The sequence below is a fragment of the Antennarius striatus genome, chromosome 6, assembly GCF_040054535.1.
Source record: "Antennarius striatus isolate MH-2024 chromosome 6, ASM4005453v1, whole genome shotgun sequence".
NCBI lineage: Eukaryota > Metazoa > Chordata > Actinopteri > Lophiiformes > Antennariidae > Antennarius > Antennarius striatus.
In genome coordinates, this window is record NC_090781.1 from 25,548,079 (window position 1) to 25,566,880 (window position 18,802).

An 18,802-nucleotide genomic window follows, 5' to 3' on the forward strand; every position below is an offset into this window, starting at 1 on the left:
GGTCAACCTGCTGCTTCACTAACGCAGGAGGGTCACAGCAGCTGGAACGAACGAGACGCAAAGTTTTTAATCCAGGGATTATTCATTTATTAATTTATGATGAACACATTTATATTTCATTTGTGTAAAATATGATGTCAATTAAGAAATTTAATAACGATTACAGATAAACTTCAGTAAAAATATATATTAAGCTCCAACAGCAAAAAACAAAGAATGAAAAGGTTCACTTGTACATTATGTATATCTCTCTCTTATACTCGTCTCCATGACGACGTGATATTATTATTTGTTTACCTATAGAACAACACATTATAATGTTTTTTAGTGATTCGGATCAACATCTGAAACCTGATCCGATTTAAATGATCATCTACCATTATGGGATGGGGCTGCTGTCTTAAATGTAATTGATTTTATTTATTCTATTTGATTTATTTATTTATGACCCACATTTTATTCTATTTTATCACCATAAAAACAAATTATCTGATAAAATAAAACGAAATCTAAAAGTCACCAAACAGACATGAACAAATAAAAAACCTGATTAGTGTTTAGAAATACAGACAGACAGACAGACAGACAGACAGACAGACAGACAGACAGACAGACAGACAGACAGACAGACAGACAGACAGACAGACAGACAGACAGACAGACAGACAGACAGACAGACAGAGACAGACAGACAGACAGACAGACAGACAGACAGACAGACAGACAGACAGACAGACAGACAGACAGACAGACAGACAGACAGACAGACAGACAGACAGACAGACAGACAGACACCTGTCTCTCTCTCATGACCCGTCTCTCTGCCTGTTCTCCTCCTCTACAGTCCACAGAACCTGTCTGTCTTCTGATGCTGGCGTGGGCGTCTGGGCTCCGCCCCCTCCTGCGTCATGTGACTCCCTGTCGTTCCTCTCCTCTCTCGTCTCTGCGTCCTGGATGCCTCTGTCCCAGCAGGACAGCCTGTGATTGGCCCGCTGGCGGACGCTGCGGCGTGACGGTTTGCAGTAGAGCGTGCGGCGGCGGTGCCAGCGGTTGATGGATTGCTCCGCCTCCCTGCTGAGCTGACGGGTGGCCAGGCGGGGCTGGAAGCTGCTGATGTAGTAGAGGGAGGCGTACAGGGACGTCAGGTAGTACCCACCTGTGGACAGGAGGGAACCATCAGTCACTTCAGTCAGAAACTGGATCAGTTTCCATGACGACGTCATGTGTTTGTAATTTGATTACCTATAGAACAACATATTGAAAAGCAAAGACCAAAAAAGCAGCTGGATGCTAAATAAGGGAATTTACGGAGTTACGGAGCTGCAGGTGAACCTCGTTTGGAGTCTCGTCGTTCTTGATCATAGGTCGGTTTCCAAAAAATATGAAATAAAAATCAAGTTGACATAATTTTCCTCTACTTTACGTCTGTCTGACACAAATACTGGAATCATTAAATCACTAGTAAACCATTAAAAACACATAACGTCATGTTACTGTACAATAAATCAGAATAAAACATATAATATCATATTATTAGCCCGTAGCAACCCCCGTGACCCACTAGGAGGAAGAAGCAGCTGAGGACGTTTTTTCTGTACTATATTAAAAAATAAAGATAATTGTCAGCTTAAAATAGATTCATATTAACTAAATATTATTAAAATGCATAAACTAATAAAGTTCAGTACAGAACTGGGACTGGTTATCTACAATTAATTAGCGACGTTAGCCGTATTAGCTGTTTTTCTACGGTATTAAAAACTAGAAATGATGAATAAATTTTCTAAATCGAAAAAGTCGCCTTCAATTTGTCATGAATTGTTGTTTTAGAAATGAGGTTAATTTAGAGCAGCGTAAATTAAACTGAATAATGTATGAAGTTCTTTGTCAGCCAATCCGGTGTGCCCGCTGCCCTCACCCTCCCCCTGCAGCTGGGCGGGGTCCAGCAGCTCCATCATGTAGTCCGTGTCCACCTGTAAGGTGACCACCTCACTACGAACCAGGACCCACGTCAGGCAGGGCAGGAAGTGGTCTGCTCCGTACACCGTGCCTGCAGACCAGAGCGAGGGTTAAATTAACACGCAAACCAGGTGCCGATCAAGACACGCCCAGAAACGGCTACCTGGGTTAGCATTAGCGCTCATGCTGTCACTGATGACCTTGCAGACCTCCAGGAGGACCTGGACCTTCTTGTGGGGGGAGTAGGCCTCATGGAGGCTCGTCCAGCTCTGCTGGATCGTCTTCATGGTGACGGGGTCAGGGACCCCGACCCCCCCAGTGCCCCCCAACTCCTCGATCCCCTTCTGTTCCAGCACACACAGGTTGCTACGGAGACAGCTGACGGTGCCGTCGTCGGTGCGTAAGGCGTGGATGCAGGAGTAGAGGTGGGCGGAGACGGGCTTCAGCGCCACCTTCTGGAGGGACAGCTCCACCAGCAGGTCTGCAGGATGAGACAGTGGTGAGGATTAGAGACAGTGGTGACGGATTAGAGACAGTGGTGACGGATTAGAGACAGTGGTGACGGATTAGAGACAGTGGTGACAGACTAGAGACAGTGGTGACAGATTAGAGACAGTGGTGGCAGATTAGAGACAGTGGTGACAGACTAGAGACAGTGGTGACAGATTAGAGACAGTGGTGACAGACTAGAGACAGTGGTGACAGATTAGAGACAGTGGTGACAGACTAGAGACAGTGGTGACAGATTAGAGACAGTGGTGACAGACTAGAGACAGTGGTGACAGACTAGAGACAGTGGTGACAGACTAGAGACAGTGGTGACAGATTAGAGACAGTGGTGACAGACTAGAGACAGTGGTGACAGATTAGAGACAGTGGTGACAGACTAGAGACAGTGGTGACAGACTAGAGACAGTGGTGACAGACTAGAGACAGTGGTGACAGATTAGAGACAGTGGTGACAGACTAGAGACAGTGGTGACAGATTAGAGACAGTGGTGACAGACTAGAGACAGTGGTGGCATATTAGAGACAGTGGTGACAGACTAGAGACAGTGGTGGCATATTAGAGACAGTGGTAATGGATTAGAGACAGTGGTGACAGATTAGAGACAGCGGTGATGGATTAGAGACAGTGGTGATGGATTACAGACAGTGGTGATGGATTAGAGACAGTGGTGACGGATTAGAGACAGTGGTGATGGATTAGAGACAGTGGTGATGGATTAGAGACAGTGGTGACAGACTAGAGACAGTGGTGATGGATTAGAGACAGTGGTGATGGATTAGAGACAGTGGTGATCGATTAGAGACAGTGGTGACGGATTAGAGACAGTGGTGACAGACTAGAGACAGTGGTGACAGACTAGAGACAGTGGTGACAGACTAGAGACAGTGGTGACAGACCCGCTCACCGATCTCTGCGTCGTCTGCGTCCGTCAGTCCGTCCAGCAGCGTCTGGACTTCCTGGCTGTCCAGCAGCGTCTCCATCAGCGAGGTGAACTCTGACCTCACTTCCTGTAGGAACTCGGGCAGCTTGTCCCGCTGGAGATCCGCCCCCCTCCTGAGCGTCGTCTCCACGAATCCTCTCACCGCCTCGCAGAACGGCTCCCCTTTACGCTCGCTCAGCTCCAGCACGCGATTGGCCAGCCTTTTGCGCTGACTCAGCAGCCCGCTGAGCGCCTGCCCCACCGCCGAGAGGCGGTGCTTCACTTTGTCCGCTAACGTCTGCGCACAGGAGTGCTGGGGGCCGGGGCCGGGCCCCTGGGAGTCCGGCTCGTCCTCCACGCTGCTGATGGACAGGGAGTCAAGCTCCAGCGACGGCGGCGCTCGCCAGGAGGTAGCTTTGGGGGGGGGCAACCAAACGCCGTCCTCGATCCAGGACACTCTGTGGGGGGCGTGAGGGACCTGGTGGTCATGGGTAGAGAGGGTCGACGGCTGAAGGGACGCTCTGTGGGGGTGTCTGGAGGAGGAGTTTCTGCTGCTCTCCCTGAGGAACACCCGTTCTGGGGTGGCGGGTGCGGACGGGGGCAGGGGAATTCTGGGTAAATCAACGGACTTGGTTCTGATTGGACCTGGAAAAGAAACGATGGAGGTTGAAAACTGAAATGGAATGCATCCACGTAGCAAAAGACAATTTAAGCTGTCATCCTTCCATCATGTTCGACCTGAATTTAAAATATAAACTGAATAAAAAGATCAATATTTAACTGATCACTGAAAAATAAATATTTGAAAAATATCTTCATATAAATTTATTTGACCTGAGTAATTAAATATGAATTTCTATTTATTTAATCAGGCCAATCCTTCTGCTTCTGCGTCACATAATAATGAAATAAAATATAATTTTTTAAAAATATTTCAAGATCACAAAAATCTTCCGATTTATCACAACAATAAAAAAACAAAAACAAAATACACATGAATTAAATATTTATATTTTATTTACTCAAGCCACATGGAGCCGCATCGTGAGGACCAAAGGGCCGCATGTGGCCCCGGGGCCACAGGTGTGATTTAAACAAACGAAAGTCTTTAGATTTGCTATTAAGAAATTCTCCTCCATAAAAACAAGTCCTCACCAGACCCCTCCTGACCGGAGGAAGGTTGTTCTTCGTCCAATGAGATGGCTCGTTTGCGTAACCCCGCCCCTGCCCACATCCTGGTGGAGCTGAGGCGACGCCCCCTGTAGTTTGACGGCAGGGTGGGGCACCAAGCCGCCGGTGTCGACCCGGGGGTCAGCCAGTCGTCTCCATGTTCATGGAGGTAGAGAGGATTGATGATACACAGCGCCCCGTTGGTGGAGGTCAGCTACACACACACACACACACACAACCACACACACACACACACACACACACACACACACACACGGTTCAGTGTTACTGGTTTTATTCCAGCTGTTCCAGTGTAACTGGCCCCCCTCCAGTCACCTGTATGGAGCAGAGGACGCTGCTCGGTTCGCTCCGTTCCATCGTCTCCATGTCTCCGTGAGGCGCTGAGCAGAGCCACGTTTCTACAGGAGCGTCAATTAAACCGGTAAACGATGGGTTAATATTCAAGAAGCACAGCCGGCGCCGGATTACAGACAGTGGTGATGGATTAGAGACAGTGGTGATGGATTAGAGACAGTGGTGACGGATGAGAGACAGTGGTGATGGATTAGAGACAGTGGTGATGGATTAGAGACAGTGGTGACAGATTAGAGACAGCGGTGACAGATTAGAGACAGTGGTGACAGATTAGAGACAGCGGTGACGGATTAGAGACAGTGGTGTTGTATTAGAGACAGTGGTGACGGATTAGGGAGACAGTGGTGACAGATTAGAGACAGTGGTGACGGATTAGAGACAGTGGTGACAGATTAGAGACAGTTTTGATGGATTAGAGACAGCGGTGACAGATTAGAGACAGTGGTGACAGATTAGAGACAGTGGTGACGGATTAGAGACAGTGGTGACGGATTAGAGACAATGGTGACAGATTAGAGACAGTGGTGATGGATTAGAGACAGTGGTGACGGATTAGAGACAGTGGTGACAGATTAGAGACAGTGGTGACAAATTAGAGACAGTAGTGATGGATTAGCGACCGTGATGACAGATTAGAGACAGTGGTGATGGATTAGAGACAGCGGTGACGGATTAGAGACAGCGGTGACGGATTAGAGACAGTGGTGACAGATGAGAGACAGCGGTGACGGATTAGAGACAGCGGTGACAGATTAGAGACAGCGGTGACGGATTAGAGACAGTGGTGACAGATGAGAGACAGCGGTGACGGATTACAGAGACAGCGGTGACGGATTAGAGACAGTGGTGATGGATTAGAGACAGCGGTGACGGATTAGAGACAGCGGTGACGGATTAGAGACAGTGGTGACAGATGAGAGACAGCGGTGACGGATTAGAGACAGCGGTGACAGATTAGAGACAGCGGTGACGGATTAGAGACAGTGGTGACAGATGAGACAGCGGTGACGGATTAGAGAGTACTCACTGGGATCCAGCGACAGAAAACGTTTGTTCCTCTCCGTCACGCTGAAGATCCAGCGAGGAATGGAGAGACGACACGCCAGGACATCCCTGACGGACGGAACGTAAGGAGATGATCTGACAGCGCCTTCGAGACACAGCTCAGGGCAGAGGGTGGCTCTACCTGCAGGCTGACACCTGCGGTAGGCTGCACATCAAATAAACAGAATCCTACCTGGTCAGAGAGTAGAAGAGGACCAGCTGGGACAAGTCAGAGAAGGAGAGACGAGAGTCCGACAGCTGGAAGGTTTCTACACGGAAACAGAGGATTAGTGGAGTGTCTGGAGGGGATTTTCACAGGGAAGTTTGACCCGTCTCACGTTCAGCCTGGTGTTTATCACACATTTCTGTCTCCGACTGGGTGATTTCAGCTACGATCAATACATGTTGACATAATCAATCACTAAAGAGGGACTCAGAGGAACCAGAATGTGCAGAAGAAGTTGTGATGTAACCACAGGAAGTCCGGTCTGCTCTCAGGTGTTCCGTACCTGCGTCTGTGCGTCTGAGCTCGTAATCAAGGACGTCCTCCTCGTCCCCCCCGGCAGACACACACAGCAGGCCGGGCCGAGACGCCGACGGGTCCCCGACGAGCAGGAAGCTCTGGAGGCAGGGAGACAGGCAGAGAGGGAGACAGGCGGTGAGACCTGTGGAGCTGGATGAACAGGATCTCTCTGAAGGGGGGGGTGAGGCTGAGGTGAAACACGTCGACTCCTGCAGCTCAGTCTGAACTCCAGTTCTCACCACATCAGACCGGGTCTGAGGTCCTGACCCCGACTGTCTGTTACAGTTCTGCTGCTGGTTTATGAAGCTCTGATGGCTTCAGGACCAGAATGCATCAGTGCGAACCCACCTGACCCCTCAGGTCATCTGGATCCGGTCTTTCATCAGTTCCCAGTCAGAACCAGACATTCTCTGATCCTCACGTGTGGAAGAACCCCCAGAACGTCTCCGATCAGCTGGAAGTCGGTTCATTTAAACTCCTGGTTTTAATTTACACCATGCTTTTAGTGTTTTAGTGTTTTTAGTGTTCACAGATCTGCTCTTCACCTCCAGATACATTTACTCCATCTGAACGACTGATCTCAGAGCTGTTTCCCCTCTTTGACCCAGAATTTGCTGAGCGTTCCTCAACCAGACACGCAACCTGTGAAACATTTGATCAGAACCTTCTGAGGGAACCTGAAGACAAACAGACATTTGATCAGTTCTGTCTTCATTGTTTGTGTCTTGCTACTTGATGAAGAACCGATCACCTTCTGGGACACTGACTAGAACCGACCTGAGACATCAGGATTGTGGGTAAAACTAAACGCAAACCCAGGAGTCAGACACACAACTATGATCACATCACCACAACTACATCCAGAGATGATCACACACACACACACACACACACACACACACACACACACACACACACACACACACACACACACACACACACACACACACACACACACACACAGGATGTGGTTTCATGCTCTGTGTGCACAGAAATACAGAAAAGTTCAACGCGAGTCACTAAAACGTTTAACGCTCCTGCAGCAGGAAGGTGGAGAAGACACACGGATTTAACTTCAGATGAATCATAACCTCCATGTTTGTGTGTTCTGATTGGTTTCACACACTGAAAGCACACACACACACACACACACACCCACACACACACACACACACACACACACACACACACACACTCACCTGACTGAAGCTGGTTTGGATTCTGTAAATCAAACACTGATCGGTAGAAACGACGCTCAGAACCTTCAGACCCGCTAACATCCTCACTTTGACTCAAACCCGTTGATAAAATCACTTCCCTGCGACGCCCCAACGTTTATGCTGCACTTCTGCATGAAGGCAGAAAAAGGAACTTCTCTCATGGGGGGGGGACAGGGAGATGAGGTGTGAGAACACTAAACCAGCGAAATAAAGAGCGATGAGAAAGACGCATTTTTATTCAGATAAAACTCCACTGTCAGCGCTCAAGAAAACAAAAATTGAAAGAAAATTAAATTCTGTGTTTTGTTTGATTAATAAATATAATATTTAAAAATGATCTTTGCTCCAAAAAAATAAAATTAAATAAAAATTAAATTCTTAGTTTTGTTTGATTAATAAATATAATAATGATAATTGAAAATTCTTTACGCTACAAAAAATAAATAAATAAAATTTCAATCCCTCTGAGTCCAAAACAAATAGAGAAACCCTCCAGAGCTGATTGGAGGAGAGAACAAATGATGACGGTCATAGATTCACACTCCTCTGCTGTTTGCATTTTTCACACTTCTGATGAAACAATCTAAAAAAAATATCTAATTTATTCTCTAACAACATAAAGCAATTTTAAAAATTTGATTTCTCATTTCCTTCCCAACGGATTTGAACTGATTTAACTTCTTTGAATGTGCTGATTGATCAGCTCACCCCCGCAGGTGTTCCACGGACAGCGGCGTGGGCCCCCTCCCTGTCCCAGGGGCCCCCGGGGCTCCAGGCGTCCTGACAGACCCTCAGCTGCTCCAGCAGCGACAGCCTCCTCCTGCTGCCCCCCCACGGGACGGGCGCGGTCCCGTTAACGGAGCCGTGGACCGCCCTGCGTGAACACAGACGTGAGAGTGAACCTAGACGGTGACGCCCTCAGGGACTTTAAAATAAGACAAAATCTGAATTAAAAATCTCAGATGTTTGAGGAAATTTTTTGAAATTTTTTTCAAATTCAACATTTTTTTAATTAACATTTTTTAATAATATAAAAACACTCACATGTGTGACTGCAGCTCCTTCACTTCATGGCTCTCCTCTCCTCTGGTGACACATTTCTCCACATTTTGCAGCCTCCTCTCTTGAATTCTTCTTTCCTGCTATAACACACTGTTGCTCAAGAGCTCAAAAAAACCCCACGAAGCTCAAAAAGGAAGTTGGATTACATCATCGACGTGTTTCCTGGAGTAACGTGCAGAAACGTTGTGTGTTTCAAAATGCAAATCTGACGTCGGCCACACTTGTTCTGTCAAACCGCTTCGAGTTTTCAGATATTCAAATGATTCTTCATCACGGCTTCGTCTCTGCGCTCCTCATCCTTCATGTGGTTGGAACTGGAGCTCGTTTTCTCTGCAGCGCTGCTCAGAAATGAAGGTTAACAACCATAGCTGTAAAACCCTGAGACTTGTCTGACAGGCTGGATCAGGCAGCTGCAGAGGAGAAGTGTTGGACCTTCTCCTGATTTCTGCTTCTGTGTTTCTCATCCCATAAATACAACAAACTGAAAATTCTCATTTTTTTAAACAGGAAATGACAATTTTATGTCAAAAAGTCTGAATGTTTTTTTTTTTTTTTGCTAAATCAGTGAGAAAACCCTGACAAGCTCCCAGGTTGTAGCTGCAGTGGATACAAAAAACAATCAAATAATCACTGAAAACATTCTCAGATGATGTTGAAGCTGAAAATCTGAAAATCCAAATCAATCCAGAGGAAACGAGGATGAAATTTAAATCCAGAATCTTGTTAGCAGTTGGGGCTAAAAGCGGAACAAGCGTTCGTTTTGACGCTGATGATTTCATCTTTTCTCATGTCGTCAGTGAAAACTAATATTCTGCGATCGTCCAGGTTTCCTTTCTGTTAACGTCACACACAGATCACAATGAGAAACACAAAAAGGGAACAAAACACGAGTGTTCAGTTCCCCACACGAACACACACTGACCTTTGTACCCACGTGTGAACAAAAGGTCAAAGGTCACCATCAACAGAGTATTTTCACACCACATCAGAGGAACAGACGGGAAACTGAGCCCAAATTTAATATTTAATAAGAAATTAATTTATTATGGCCAGACTGGTGTGTGTTTCTTCCACACAGCGGGGAGCCAGGTGTGTGTGAGCACCATCAGCTTTATTACAAAAAATTCTTCTGTTGAAGTTTTCTACTGTTTTCCATGAACTGGCACAGATGATAATTTATCATTTTAAGCCACATAATCCTGATTTTTATTTCGTTTTCCATTCTTGCATCTCTGTTCTGATTCATTCACCCTCAAATATTTTAAAGGTAAAATACATTTAGGAGCAATGTTAAAATTACTGTTATTTTAAGCATCATTTACACCTCGGTTGTTAAAATCTTAGAATCTTGAGGAAAAAATAAATAAATGACTCATATGAGTGTAATCTGAGTAAAGCAAAAAAATAAAATTAAAAAAAAGAACAGTAAAATAAAAAGGTTAGTAAAGTGCAAATCACTGATAAACAGCTCTGGAGCTCCACGCTCATCTCATGTCCTTCGTTATCATCGTCCGCTCCAACCTGGGACATCGCCTTAGCTGCTTTTCAGCGTGGGCTCTTATTTGTTTAACTTGTTACTCTTCCTTTTGGGGCCCCGGGGCCCCGGATGCAGAGCTGGGCGGCCCTTTGGCTGCAGCTCCTTTGGCGTCGCTGCTCTGGTCCTGAGCGTCGATCCTGGCGTGTTCCCGCTTCACCAGCTCCTCCAGCTCCACCTGACGGAGAGGGAAGGTAACGAAGGACGGTAAGTGGATAATCTCACGTCGCTAGCATGAACCATGGGAACAGCAGGAAACAACAGTGAGAAACATCACTGATCCACAGCAACAATATCAACACATTCTGGGCGACGTGTTGAATTCAAACAGAAGCAGCAAGAGCAACAAGTTGTGGTCATGTGGTGAGAAATCCTCACTGGTTGCCTAGCAACGTCACAGTCAGAGCAAGACTCAAGGAAGTCACTGCAACCAGGAACACTTGAGTTTTTGGCAGCTGTTCTAGTTGTACAAGTTGAAGTATTTGTATTTGTATTTGAAGTATTTGCCTTTTTTGAAGTTTAGTCGTCACAAAAAAAAGAAAAAAAAACTTTTAAAAAAATATTGTAAAAATATATAAAATAAAAATATAAAATATATTTTTTTATATATATTTATATATATTTTATGCATATAAAAAATACATTTTTTTGTTTTTGAAACAAAAAATTTTTTAGTGTACAATGACAGGTTCAAACGGACGACCATGTGACTTACCTTCCATCCCAGCAGGTCAGCGAGAGCCAAACAGCCGTCATCACAGGTGCTGATGTGAGCAACGTCTCTGAGGAGACAAAGAACCAGAACAGACTTCAGTTTGTCCTTAAACATTTAATAAACTATTGATCAGGTATCAGCTGTTTACAAAAAACAGACAACAGCAATGCAGTCCTGCAAACAAGTCTGATGACGTCATCACGGATGGTGCTTTGGTGCCCTCTAGAGGACGTCACGGGGACATCGGTTCATCACCTGTAAGCCTTATCCGAGTCGAAGTCCATCCCTCCACCAAAACCCAACAACCCGAAGAGAGGATCAGCCTGGAGGAATAACGCACAGTCAGCAAAAACAGCACACATGCAGTCAGGGAGTCATGATGGAGGGGGGGGGGGGGGGGGCTCACCTGCCCCGCCTTCTCCATGTTGATGAGCAGTCTGGGGCAACTTTTGGAAACCCTAACAAAAACAAATATTTCAAAAAAATCATCTAAAGGGGATTCAAAACACTGGAGAGCACAATCTGAAAGTCCTTCAGCGCCTACCTGCTCACCAGACCTGCAAACGGTTGGACCTGCAGAGACGTTCCCATGACGATGAGAAGATCGCAACGTGGGAAGTCCTGAGGAGCAAAAAGATTTGGTTTCCACGAGAGAATTAAATCAGTTTCTCTTCAGCCGATGGTGAAAACCCAACGACCGCTCACCATCTGCACTGACGTGAAGAACCGGGCCGGTAGGTTCTCTCCAAAGAAGACAATGTCTGTGTGAACAACAAGCACATAGATGATTAGTAGGTAGAAGATAAATGATTTTTAGTCGTATTTCAGGATAAAAATGTCAGGAAAATAGTCAAAGAATTCATTAAAATGTCTAAAAAACGCTTAAAAATGAGATAAAAAGACAAAGATGTGGATCCACCGACCTGGTTTCACCAGGCTGCTGCACTTCTCACATCGAGGGATGTCATCAGAGAAGATCTTATCTGTGAGGCAGACAGAGGAGGTTCAATCCCACTCCCACTCAGGACCCGGGGGCTCCCACTCAGAAACACACCTTTCATCCAGTCCAGGTTGTACTCCTTCCGGCAGCAGAAGCTGACGCAGTGGGACGTGTAGAAGGTCCCGTGGGCTTCGATCAAATCGTCTCCTTCCAGGCCGGCCACGCGCTCCAGGGTGTCGATGTTCTGATCGGAAACACGTTTAAAACCGGGTTCGCTCCAAATCAATCAGAACAGGAATCGATGGCGGTCCCACCTGTGAGTAGCAGCGTCTCAGGAGCCCCTTGTCCTTCAGCAGCCGCATGAAGTAGTGACACACCGTCGGCTAAACACCAAGAAACACTCAGATCACTACAGAGTTCACATTTATCAACACAGAGGCGGCAGAAGAGTTTGGTACCTTAAACTGTCCTGGGTAAAGCTCCCTGGCCAACGCAAAGAAAGGTTCTGGATGGTTCTGGGAATAAAGATGGAAAAAAAATTTCAAGTTTGGACTAAATAGTGTTTTGAAATAAGCAACTATTTAAAACATATCGGTCCATTTATCGTGTTTTGTTACTTGGATCCTTCCCTTAAATGCAATCCCCTCTAAGTAGATCTGTCTGATGTGCAAATGAAATATTGCAGGAAGTGTAAAACAAACATTATAAACACTCCCTTTTACCTGGACCCACTCCAAAATTCAAGAATTTCAATCAAATCCTTGGAGGAAGTAATAATTCACAAATACTGACAGTTTTTCATGCCCTGGAGGAAGCTGTTACACTCATTTGTGGGTTTTACATCAACTACTTGAAGAAATAAATGTTTCACACACCTTAAAGTAATCTATCTGGAAGATGGCCTCTGGGTAAGGCAGGTTATATTTCTGCAGGTTTGCATACAGGCCAGTTCCTGGAGAACGGAAATCAGGGATCCCAGCAGCTGTGAAAAACATTAACAGAGCGACGACTCGTATCTCAAATAACTCGTTTGTGGAGCAGCTCGTATCTCCAGGTTCCACTGTTTGTTCAAACTTAAACACTCACAGGTTGATATTCCTGCTCCAACCATGCAGAGGATGTTTTTACCTGTGGATGCAGAGAGACATAAACAACTGCATCATCATTACTTCTCTGTAGCTTGGAGTCGACCGATCAATGATCTGAATCGTGGAGGAGTCGATCAGCACCGACTCACATTTTCCACTCTTTATGTACTGAGCCACTCCCTCCAGGGTGAGCTCATCCAGAACTCTGTCTGGTGCGCCGAGGCCCAGGGAGCTGGAGAAAAGGTTCCGCAGGAAGTCCACTGGAAGGAACGGAGAGAAACCAGATGGAGATATGTGACGACACGCCACTAATGCAGACAATACCATCAATAGAAGTGTCAACGTCTAAAACTGATTAACATGTGAGGTAGTAAATCAACATAACGTCTGTCACAGATTAATTGAGCAGCACTTTTAGTGTTCAGTGTTTTCCACGTACTCTCTGTTCCTCCTGCAGCCTCGTCTTCACTGCTGCTGTCGGACTGCTCCTACAGACGACACAGCACAAAATTAATGTAAATAAAACCGCTGTCGGAGATCCGTATCCTGACCAACAGGGCTGTGAACCAACGCCATCGTTATTATCTGCGTTTATCCACCTGGTAGAAAAGCTAAACTATCTTACGTTTAGTGTTGAAATCAACAATGAAATGTTGAGTGTATTTAACAGACAACTTCGAGTTTATGTCTCTGCATGGATGGATGGATGGATGGATGGATGCATGGATGGATGGATGCATGGATGGATGGATGGATGGATGGATGGATGCATGGATGGATGGATGCATGGATGGATGGATGGATGGATGGATGGATGGATGCATGGATGGATGGATGGATGGATGGATGCATCCATGCTTCATGATGGTAAAACATGGAGATAACAGGAGCAAAAGAACATTAATTAGAACGATAACTCTAAAACTGTGTGTAAAGCATTTGTAATATCTTTCATATTGAGCCACTAATTACTATGCACTGTAATTAGAGTACTGCAAATAGCTAATTATTACTATTTTAAGGCGTAATTTCAATATTTTGCTTGCACTTTTATGAACGTATACAATAGATTCCCTTTTAATTACCCATAGTTTTATTTGTTTTTTAATGAAACAGGCTACATTTCTTTGCACTGTGGCCGCCAGGGTTCTATTATCTATCATATACCTGCTAACTGTCCTCCTGACCAGCGGCTACCTGCTAACCCTCAGGTGGACTCACCTCTGGCTGGGGCGTAATGTCCTCCTCGGTTTGTTTTTTAGACGACTCTAAAGAAAATTAAATCAAAAATCAACACCAAGTTAAACTCGAGTGAAACTCAGCCTCACCAAACACTTCCGCATTACATCTGTCCTGTTAGCGGCACTGTTAGCCAGGCTAGCTAGCGCGGCGGACAACTCGTAGTTGTGAGATTTTTAAAGCAGACGCGAAACTAAACATTCGGACAGTCGTCCTACCTGATGTGTCAGACATTTAAGCGACTACTGAGACCCTCCAACCACAAGGATCTGGCGACAATCACCGTAAATCCCAGAGAATGTGAAGTTATGTCGGCTGCTAACTGTCAGGCGACGGGACTTGTTGTGGTCCGTCACAAAATAGGGTTCGTGTTTATCCAGGGAGAGTTTCCAGGGATTTGGTTCCGCTTCCTATCTAGCTACTCTTTTTGTGACGGACGTTACTTAAAAGTGATATTAATTCATTAACTCACTCTTAAAATGCACAATTCCTGTGAATCATGTGATTTTTTTTTTTAATATAAAGGACATTTTATGCTTGCTAAAGGTACGAAAAGTGGTAGACGCTTAATAAATAAAATTTACAAATTCATCATCAGAGCATCTTTACGTACAGACACAGCGATGGTTTCTCTATTCCCAGTGTCGTCTTCCAGTCTCTCTGGTGTCTTCATGCATCTACTGTCGTCACACTGCTGCAGGATACTTCCTTATGGATTATAGGCTTTAGCTTTCTATATTAAGGTCCCAGTAAACTGACATGTGTGGCCTCATGCATTTCATCATCAAATAAAGATAATCCACTTACAATCGTGTCAAATTATGTTTTTATTCAGTATACAGTATATACAACTATTTTTACATTTCAACAGAATATAATTATCGCAGTGCCTTCAGCTGACAACAGACATTAAATACTTGAGTTTGCATCATGAGAAGACTTTTGAGAGCAAGTTGAATCTGGATGAAACCAACGCGAAAAAAAACAAACATGCCTTAAATAACAGGGATATTTATGGTATTTATATGTATACCCATACAAGAATCCAAAAACTATGATTTCATAACTGGTTAGTGTAATAAATTATTTTTTTATGTGCTGGAGGTTTTTTGTAAAAAAACAAAAAACACAAAAAAAAATTCAAAATGATTTGTTCCAGAACTGAAAGTATGATGAAAACAGACAGATCTCCAGTCCTCTCATGTCCAGTGTACCTCCATCAGCCCTCCTCCTGTCAGACGACTCATGTCCTGCTTCCTTATGATTGGTTCATGTGTATTTCCCTACATTCCTGCATTGGCTCCACGTTCTCCTCTTCCGTCTTCCAACCTTCTGCGATGACCTGACACCGAGGGAACATCTCCTCCAGCAGGATGATGACCAAACCAGGATGTTTGATCCCTTGGAGGGACGACACATCCAGGCGCCGCAATCTCCTGTGACACACGAACGCCACACAAACGGTAACCACAACAGAACCCTGACAACAACAAGGAGAGCTGGGCTGGGTGTTTATTTACGGGAGGTTTCTGAGTGCAGGTAGGCCCCCTGTGGTGATCTTGGGACAGTGGGAGATGTCCAGTTCCTCCAGAGAGTCCTGGAACATGTGGAGGCGGGCCAGGAACCAGTCGTCCACCTCAGGACAGCCACGTAACAACAGCGTCCGCAGCGGCTGGCCCTCTGGTCAGGAGCATAAACACACATCAGCGTCTCTGATGGGCAGGAAGTCAGGTGACAGCTGAACGCGACGGTAACAGGAAGCCGTCAGGAGCACCGTACCCAGGTTGTCCAGTCCTGTGTAGTTGATCAGAGTGTGGCTCATGTTCACGCCGTCCAGCGGCGTCTCTTTGTGATCCAGGAAGTCCCACTTAAACCTGCCCCTGCTGTCTGCCAGGTGCCACTCAGTCTGCCCCGCATACCTGGACACACACACACACACACACACACACACACACACACACACACACACACACACACACACACACACACACACACACACACACACACACACACACAGACTGTAAGACCTCTAAATTGAAAGCTGAAGTGAAGATTCATTATTATCATTAGGGAATAAAAACTGATCCAGGATCAGAGTGTATTCCTGCTGTCACATTCCATGAAGCTTCCGGTGGCCCAGGACCCCCCCCCCACACACACACACACACACAAACACACAAAGTGTCAGCAGGTAGACGCTCACCTGAACCCCCCCTTCAAACACAAGGTGTAAAACGCCGCTGCTACTTCCTCTCCATGGATTGCCTTTGTGTAACCATAGTAACTGTGAAGGACAGCAGAGACAACTAGTCACAAGCAGCAGCTCTAGAAAAAACAGTTATTACTTCACAAACTAAAGGTCTGATTATGATCATCACCAATACTGATCAATCTTTTACTTAATTTGCTATGAAGACAGCAGAACGGCTTAGAATGTATTATTCCAACAGGGTAATGCTTTTCCACCGCTCAATACAGCTAGTCCTCAACTTACACACTGTGTTACAAGAGGCTGTTTGTAATCTGAATTGTTCTTGAGTCATTACTGATTAATATTAATTTATAAAAACCATTTCATTACTACTCTAAAAACTAAAGTTCTATTCCCTCAGACTGACCGGAAACAATTACAGGACATTAAAACAACACAGAATAAATAAAATACAGGTTCAGGTCGTTTACAGTTCAGTCTTCTGATACGACAGGTTTTTTTTTTTAAATTGAAAAATATAAATCAAGTTAACGTCATTTTACTTGATTTAACGTCTGTCCATTACAAATACTAGACTCTAAAAATCACCAGAAAACTGCTGAATGCTCATAATATCATGTTACTGTCACATACTGTATATGAGATCAAAAATATATTAAAATACATACGTTTAGTTCCAATATCACCGTTGAGTGTCACTCGTGATTCACTCATGATTTGTGATTGTTTTAATTCCATTAGTTTACGGTGAACTTTTGCTCTTTATAATTTAATCCCAAACTAACTTTTCAATATTGATGTGCCCTTTTTTTAAAAAAATTATTATTATTTTTGGTTTTTGTACCTGTGTTTTGCACCACCAGAGCTGTCTTTTAAATTTGGTAGTATATTTTATATGACGACAAGAAAAGGATTTCCATTTCTAATTCTATCCAGGGGAAGAAAACTCCGGAGTGAAACAGAGATTCATTTCCACGGCTCTAACAGAACTCTTCCTCGTAATTTCTCCTCTAAATTTCTTTGCATCTATTTGTCCGAAATGCTCCAAAACGCCTGGACAGACGGGCTGCAGCCATGTTCCTCCTCGTTCCGCGGACTATTTTAGGGCCGAATTTCTCCCTGTCATTGTGATCGTGGATCCTTACACGTTCTTCCGCTCAATCCTCCTCCTCTTCACCTTCATCCACCAGCTCTGGAGCGCCTCTGTGTCCCAGAACCGCTGGGAGACGGAGCGGAGGAACCTCTGTAGCAGCGGACGAGACGCCGGGGCGGAACTGCTTGGTCGCTTAGCAACGGTAAACAAAGCGCACCACCGGAAGCACCTGCGGAGAGACTGCACAGAGACGGAGAGCAGAACGGTGACCGATGTCCTCCAGCGGGCGCTCGTCTAAGTCAACGTTAGCAGTCATAGCGGTTATATGAGCTATGTCGCGTGTAGACATAACGTTTATATCGTGATATGTCGCACTGCAACTGGAATAGAAGTAAAAAGCCGGATGTGCTGGAATAACTGCGTTAGCATAGCTTACAGTATCATTTTAGCATGCATATGTTACATTTAGCACGATGGTACCTAAAATATTAACATAGTTGTCAAGTCACAATCATCTCTTAACGAATACCTGACACTTAAATGAGCTACTATGTTGTTAATAACTCGTTTTAGTCTAGTAATTATTCGCAATTTGAAGGGCAACTCACCACGAGGGGAGCCGACATTATGAAGCACTTCTACGGGAGTCGAGAGGGACAATTATGAGCTTCCGTGTTTTCATTCGCCTGTAGTTCACACTGTAACCTCACGGGGTCGCTCCTGTTCACGTCTCTAGACATCAGTGACGCGTCCCGACAGAAAGGGCGGACGGGAAATATTTATTTTGTTTAAATCATTTTTATTTATCTATACATTTATTTATTTATTTGTTTTGTTTATATGTATTTAATCTTATTATATTTATTTTATTTTATTTATCTATTTAGTATTATTATTTATTCATCCATCTATTTATTTTTATATGAATTTATTAAATTAACAATTCCTGGTTCCTGATCATGAAAATAGATATGCAAAAACAATGAGTTGGACAATTAGCAATAAAAGAAAAAAGGACAATAGAATTAGGAACACTGAATTAAAAATAGAAAAATAATAACCATGAGAAGACAGGTGAACACCACAGAAATAAGAAACATACATACAAACATATTCAAAGTGTGTCCACACCTGTGACAGTAGTACATACTGTATAGTAAATAGTACCACGTCCACCTGCCTGCATAAATGTAGTCCA

At 44.7% G+C, this 18,802-nt stretch overlaps 3 protein-coding genes across 3 annotated transcripts; all 3 read right to left on the minus strand.

The window, feature by feature from the left end:
- Positions 1-76: 76 nt before the first annotated feature.
- Positions 77-9,221, minus strand: rinl (Ras and Rab interactor-like). The gene is made up of 11 exons (XM_068317048.1): positions 8,766-9,221; positions 8,430-8,595; positions 6,488-6,599; positions 6,172-6,247; positions 5,962-6,047; positions 4,896-4,978; positions 4,545-4,773; positions 3,375-4,034; positions 2,123-2,440; positions 1,919-2,050; positions 77-1,156 (listed from the first exon to the last, which is right to left on the minus strand). Coding segments are annotated over exons 1-11 (2,214 nt in total). The 5' UTR covers positions 8,768-9,221; the 3' UTR covers positions 77-806.
- Positions 9,222-9,799: 578 nt separating this feature from the next.
- sirt2 (sirtuin 2 (silent mating type information regulation 2, homolog) 2 (S. cerevisiae)) lies at positions 9,800-14,651 on the minus strand. Its single transcript, XM_068317049.1, has 16 exons — positions 14,518-14,651; positions 14,282-14,328; positions 13,500-13,548; positions 13,210-13,320; positions 13,059-13,100; positions 12,848-12,954; positions 12,431-12,487; positions 12,287-12,355; positions 12,087-12,216; positions 11,956-12,015; positions 11,738-11,793; positions 11,577-11,653; positions 11,439-11,490; positions 11,288-11,355; positions 11,033-11,099; positions 9,800-10,495 (listed from the first exon to the last, which is right to left on the minus strand). The coding sequence occupies exons 1-16, from the start codon at positions 14,531-14,533 to the stop codon at positions 10,358-10,360; spliced, it is 1,146 nt and encodes a 381-aa protein (XP_068173150.1). The 5' UTR covers positions 14,534-14,651; the 3' UTR covers positions 9,800-10,357.
- Positions 14,652-15,118: 467 nt separating this feature from the next.
- dmac2 (distal membrane arm assembly component 2) lies at positions 15,119-18,338 on the minus strand. The gene is made up of 6 exons (XM_068317544.1): positions 18,213-18,338; positions 17,657-17,844; positions 16,503-16,583; positions 16,079-16,218; positions 15,820-15,979; positions 15,119-15,735 (listed from the first exon to the last, which is right to left on the minus strand). Exons 1-6 carry the CDS (start codon positions 18,228-18,230, stop codon positions 15,558-15,560), a joined length of 765 nt encoding a protein of 254 aa, XP_068173645.1. The 5' UTR covers positions 18,231-18,338; the 3' UTR covers positions 15,119-15,557.
- Positions 18,339-18,802: the final 464 nt, after the last annotated feature.

Excerpts from the sequence above, each read along its gene's own strand:
- rinl (XM_068317048.1), bottom strand. Across the intron at positions 6,048-6,171 it reads CTCTTCTACTCTCTGACCAG|GGATGTCCTGGCGTGTCGTC; the intron begins GTAGGATTCTGT and ends TCCGTCCGTCAG. Across the intron at positions 4,035-4,544 it reads CTCCGGTCAGGAGGGGTCTG|GTCCAATCAGAACCAAGTCC; the intron begins GTGAGGACTTGT and ends TTTCTTTTCCAG.
- sirt2 (XM_068317049.1), bottom strand. Across the intron at positions 12,217-12,286 it reads TGAGACGCTGCTACTCACAG|AACATCGACACCCTGGAGCG; the intron begins GTGGGACCGCCA and ends GTTTCCGATCAG. Across the intron at positions 11,356-11,438 it reads ACATGGAGAAGGCGGGGCAG|GCTGATCCTCTCTTCGGGTT; the intron begins GTGAGCCCCCCC and ends TTATTCCTCCAG.
- dmac2 (XM_068317544.1), bottom strand. Across the intron at positions 16,584-17,656 it reads AGGATTGAGCGGAAGAACGT|TTACTATGGTTACACAAAGG; the intron begins GTAAGGATCCAC and ends TGTCCTTCACAG. Across the intron at positions 16,219-16,502 it reads TGTTTGAAGGGGGGGTTCAG|GTATGCGGGGCAGACTGAGT; the intron begins GTGAGCGTCTAC and ends GTGTGTGTCCAG.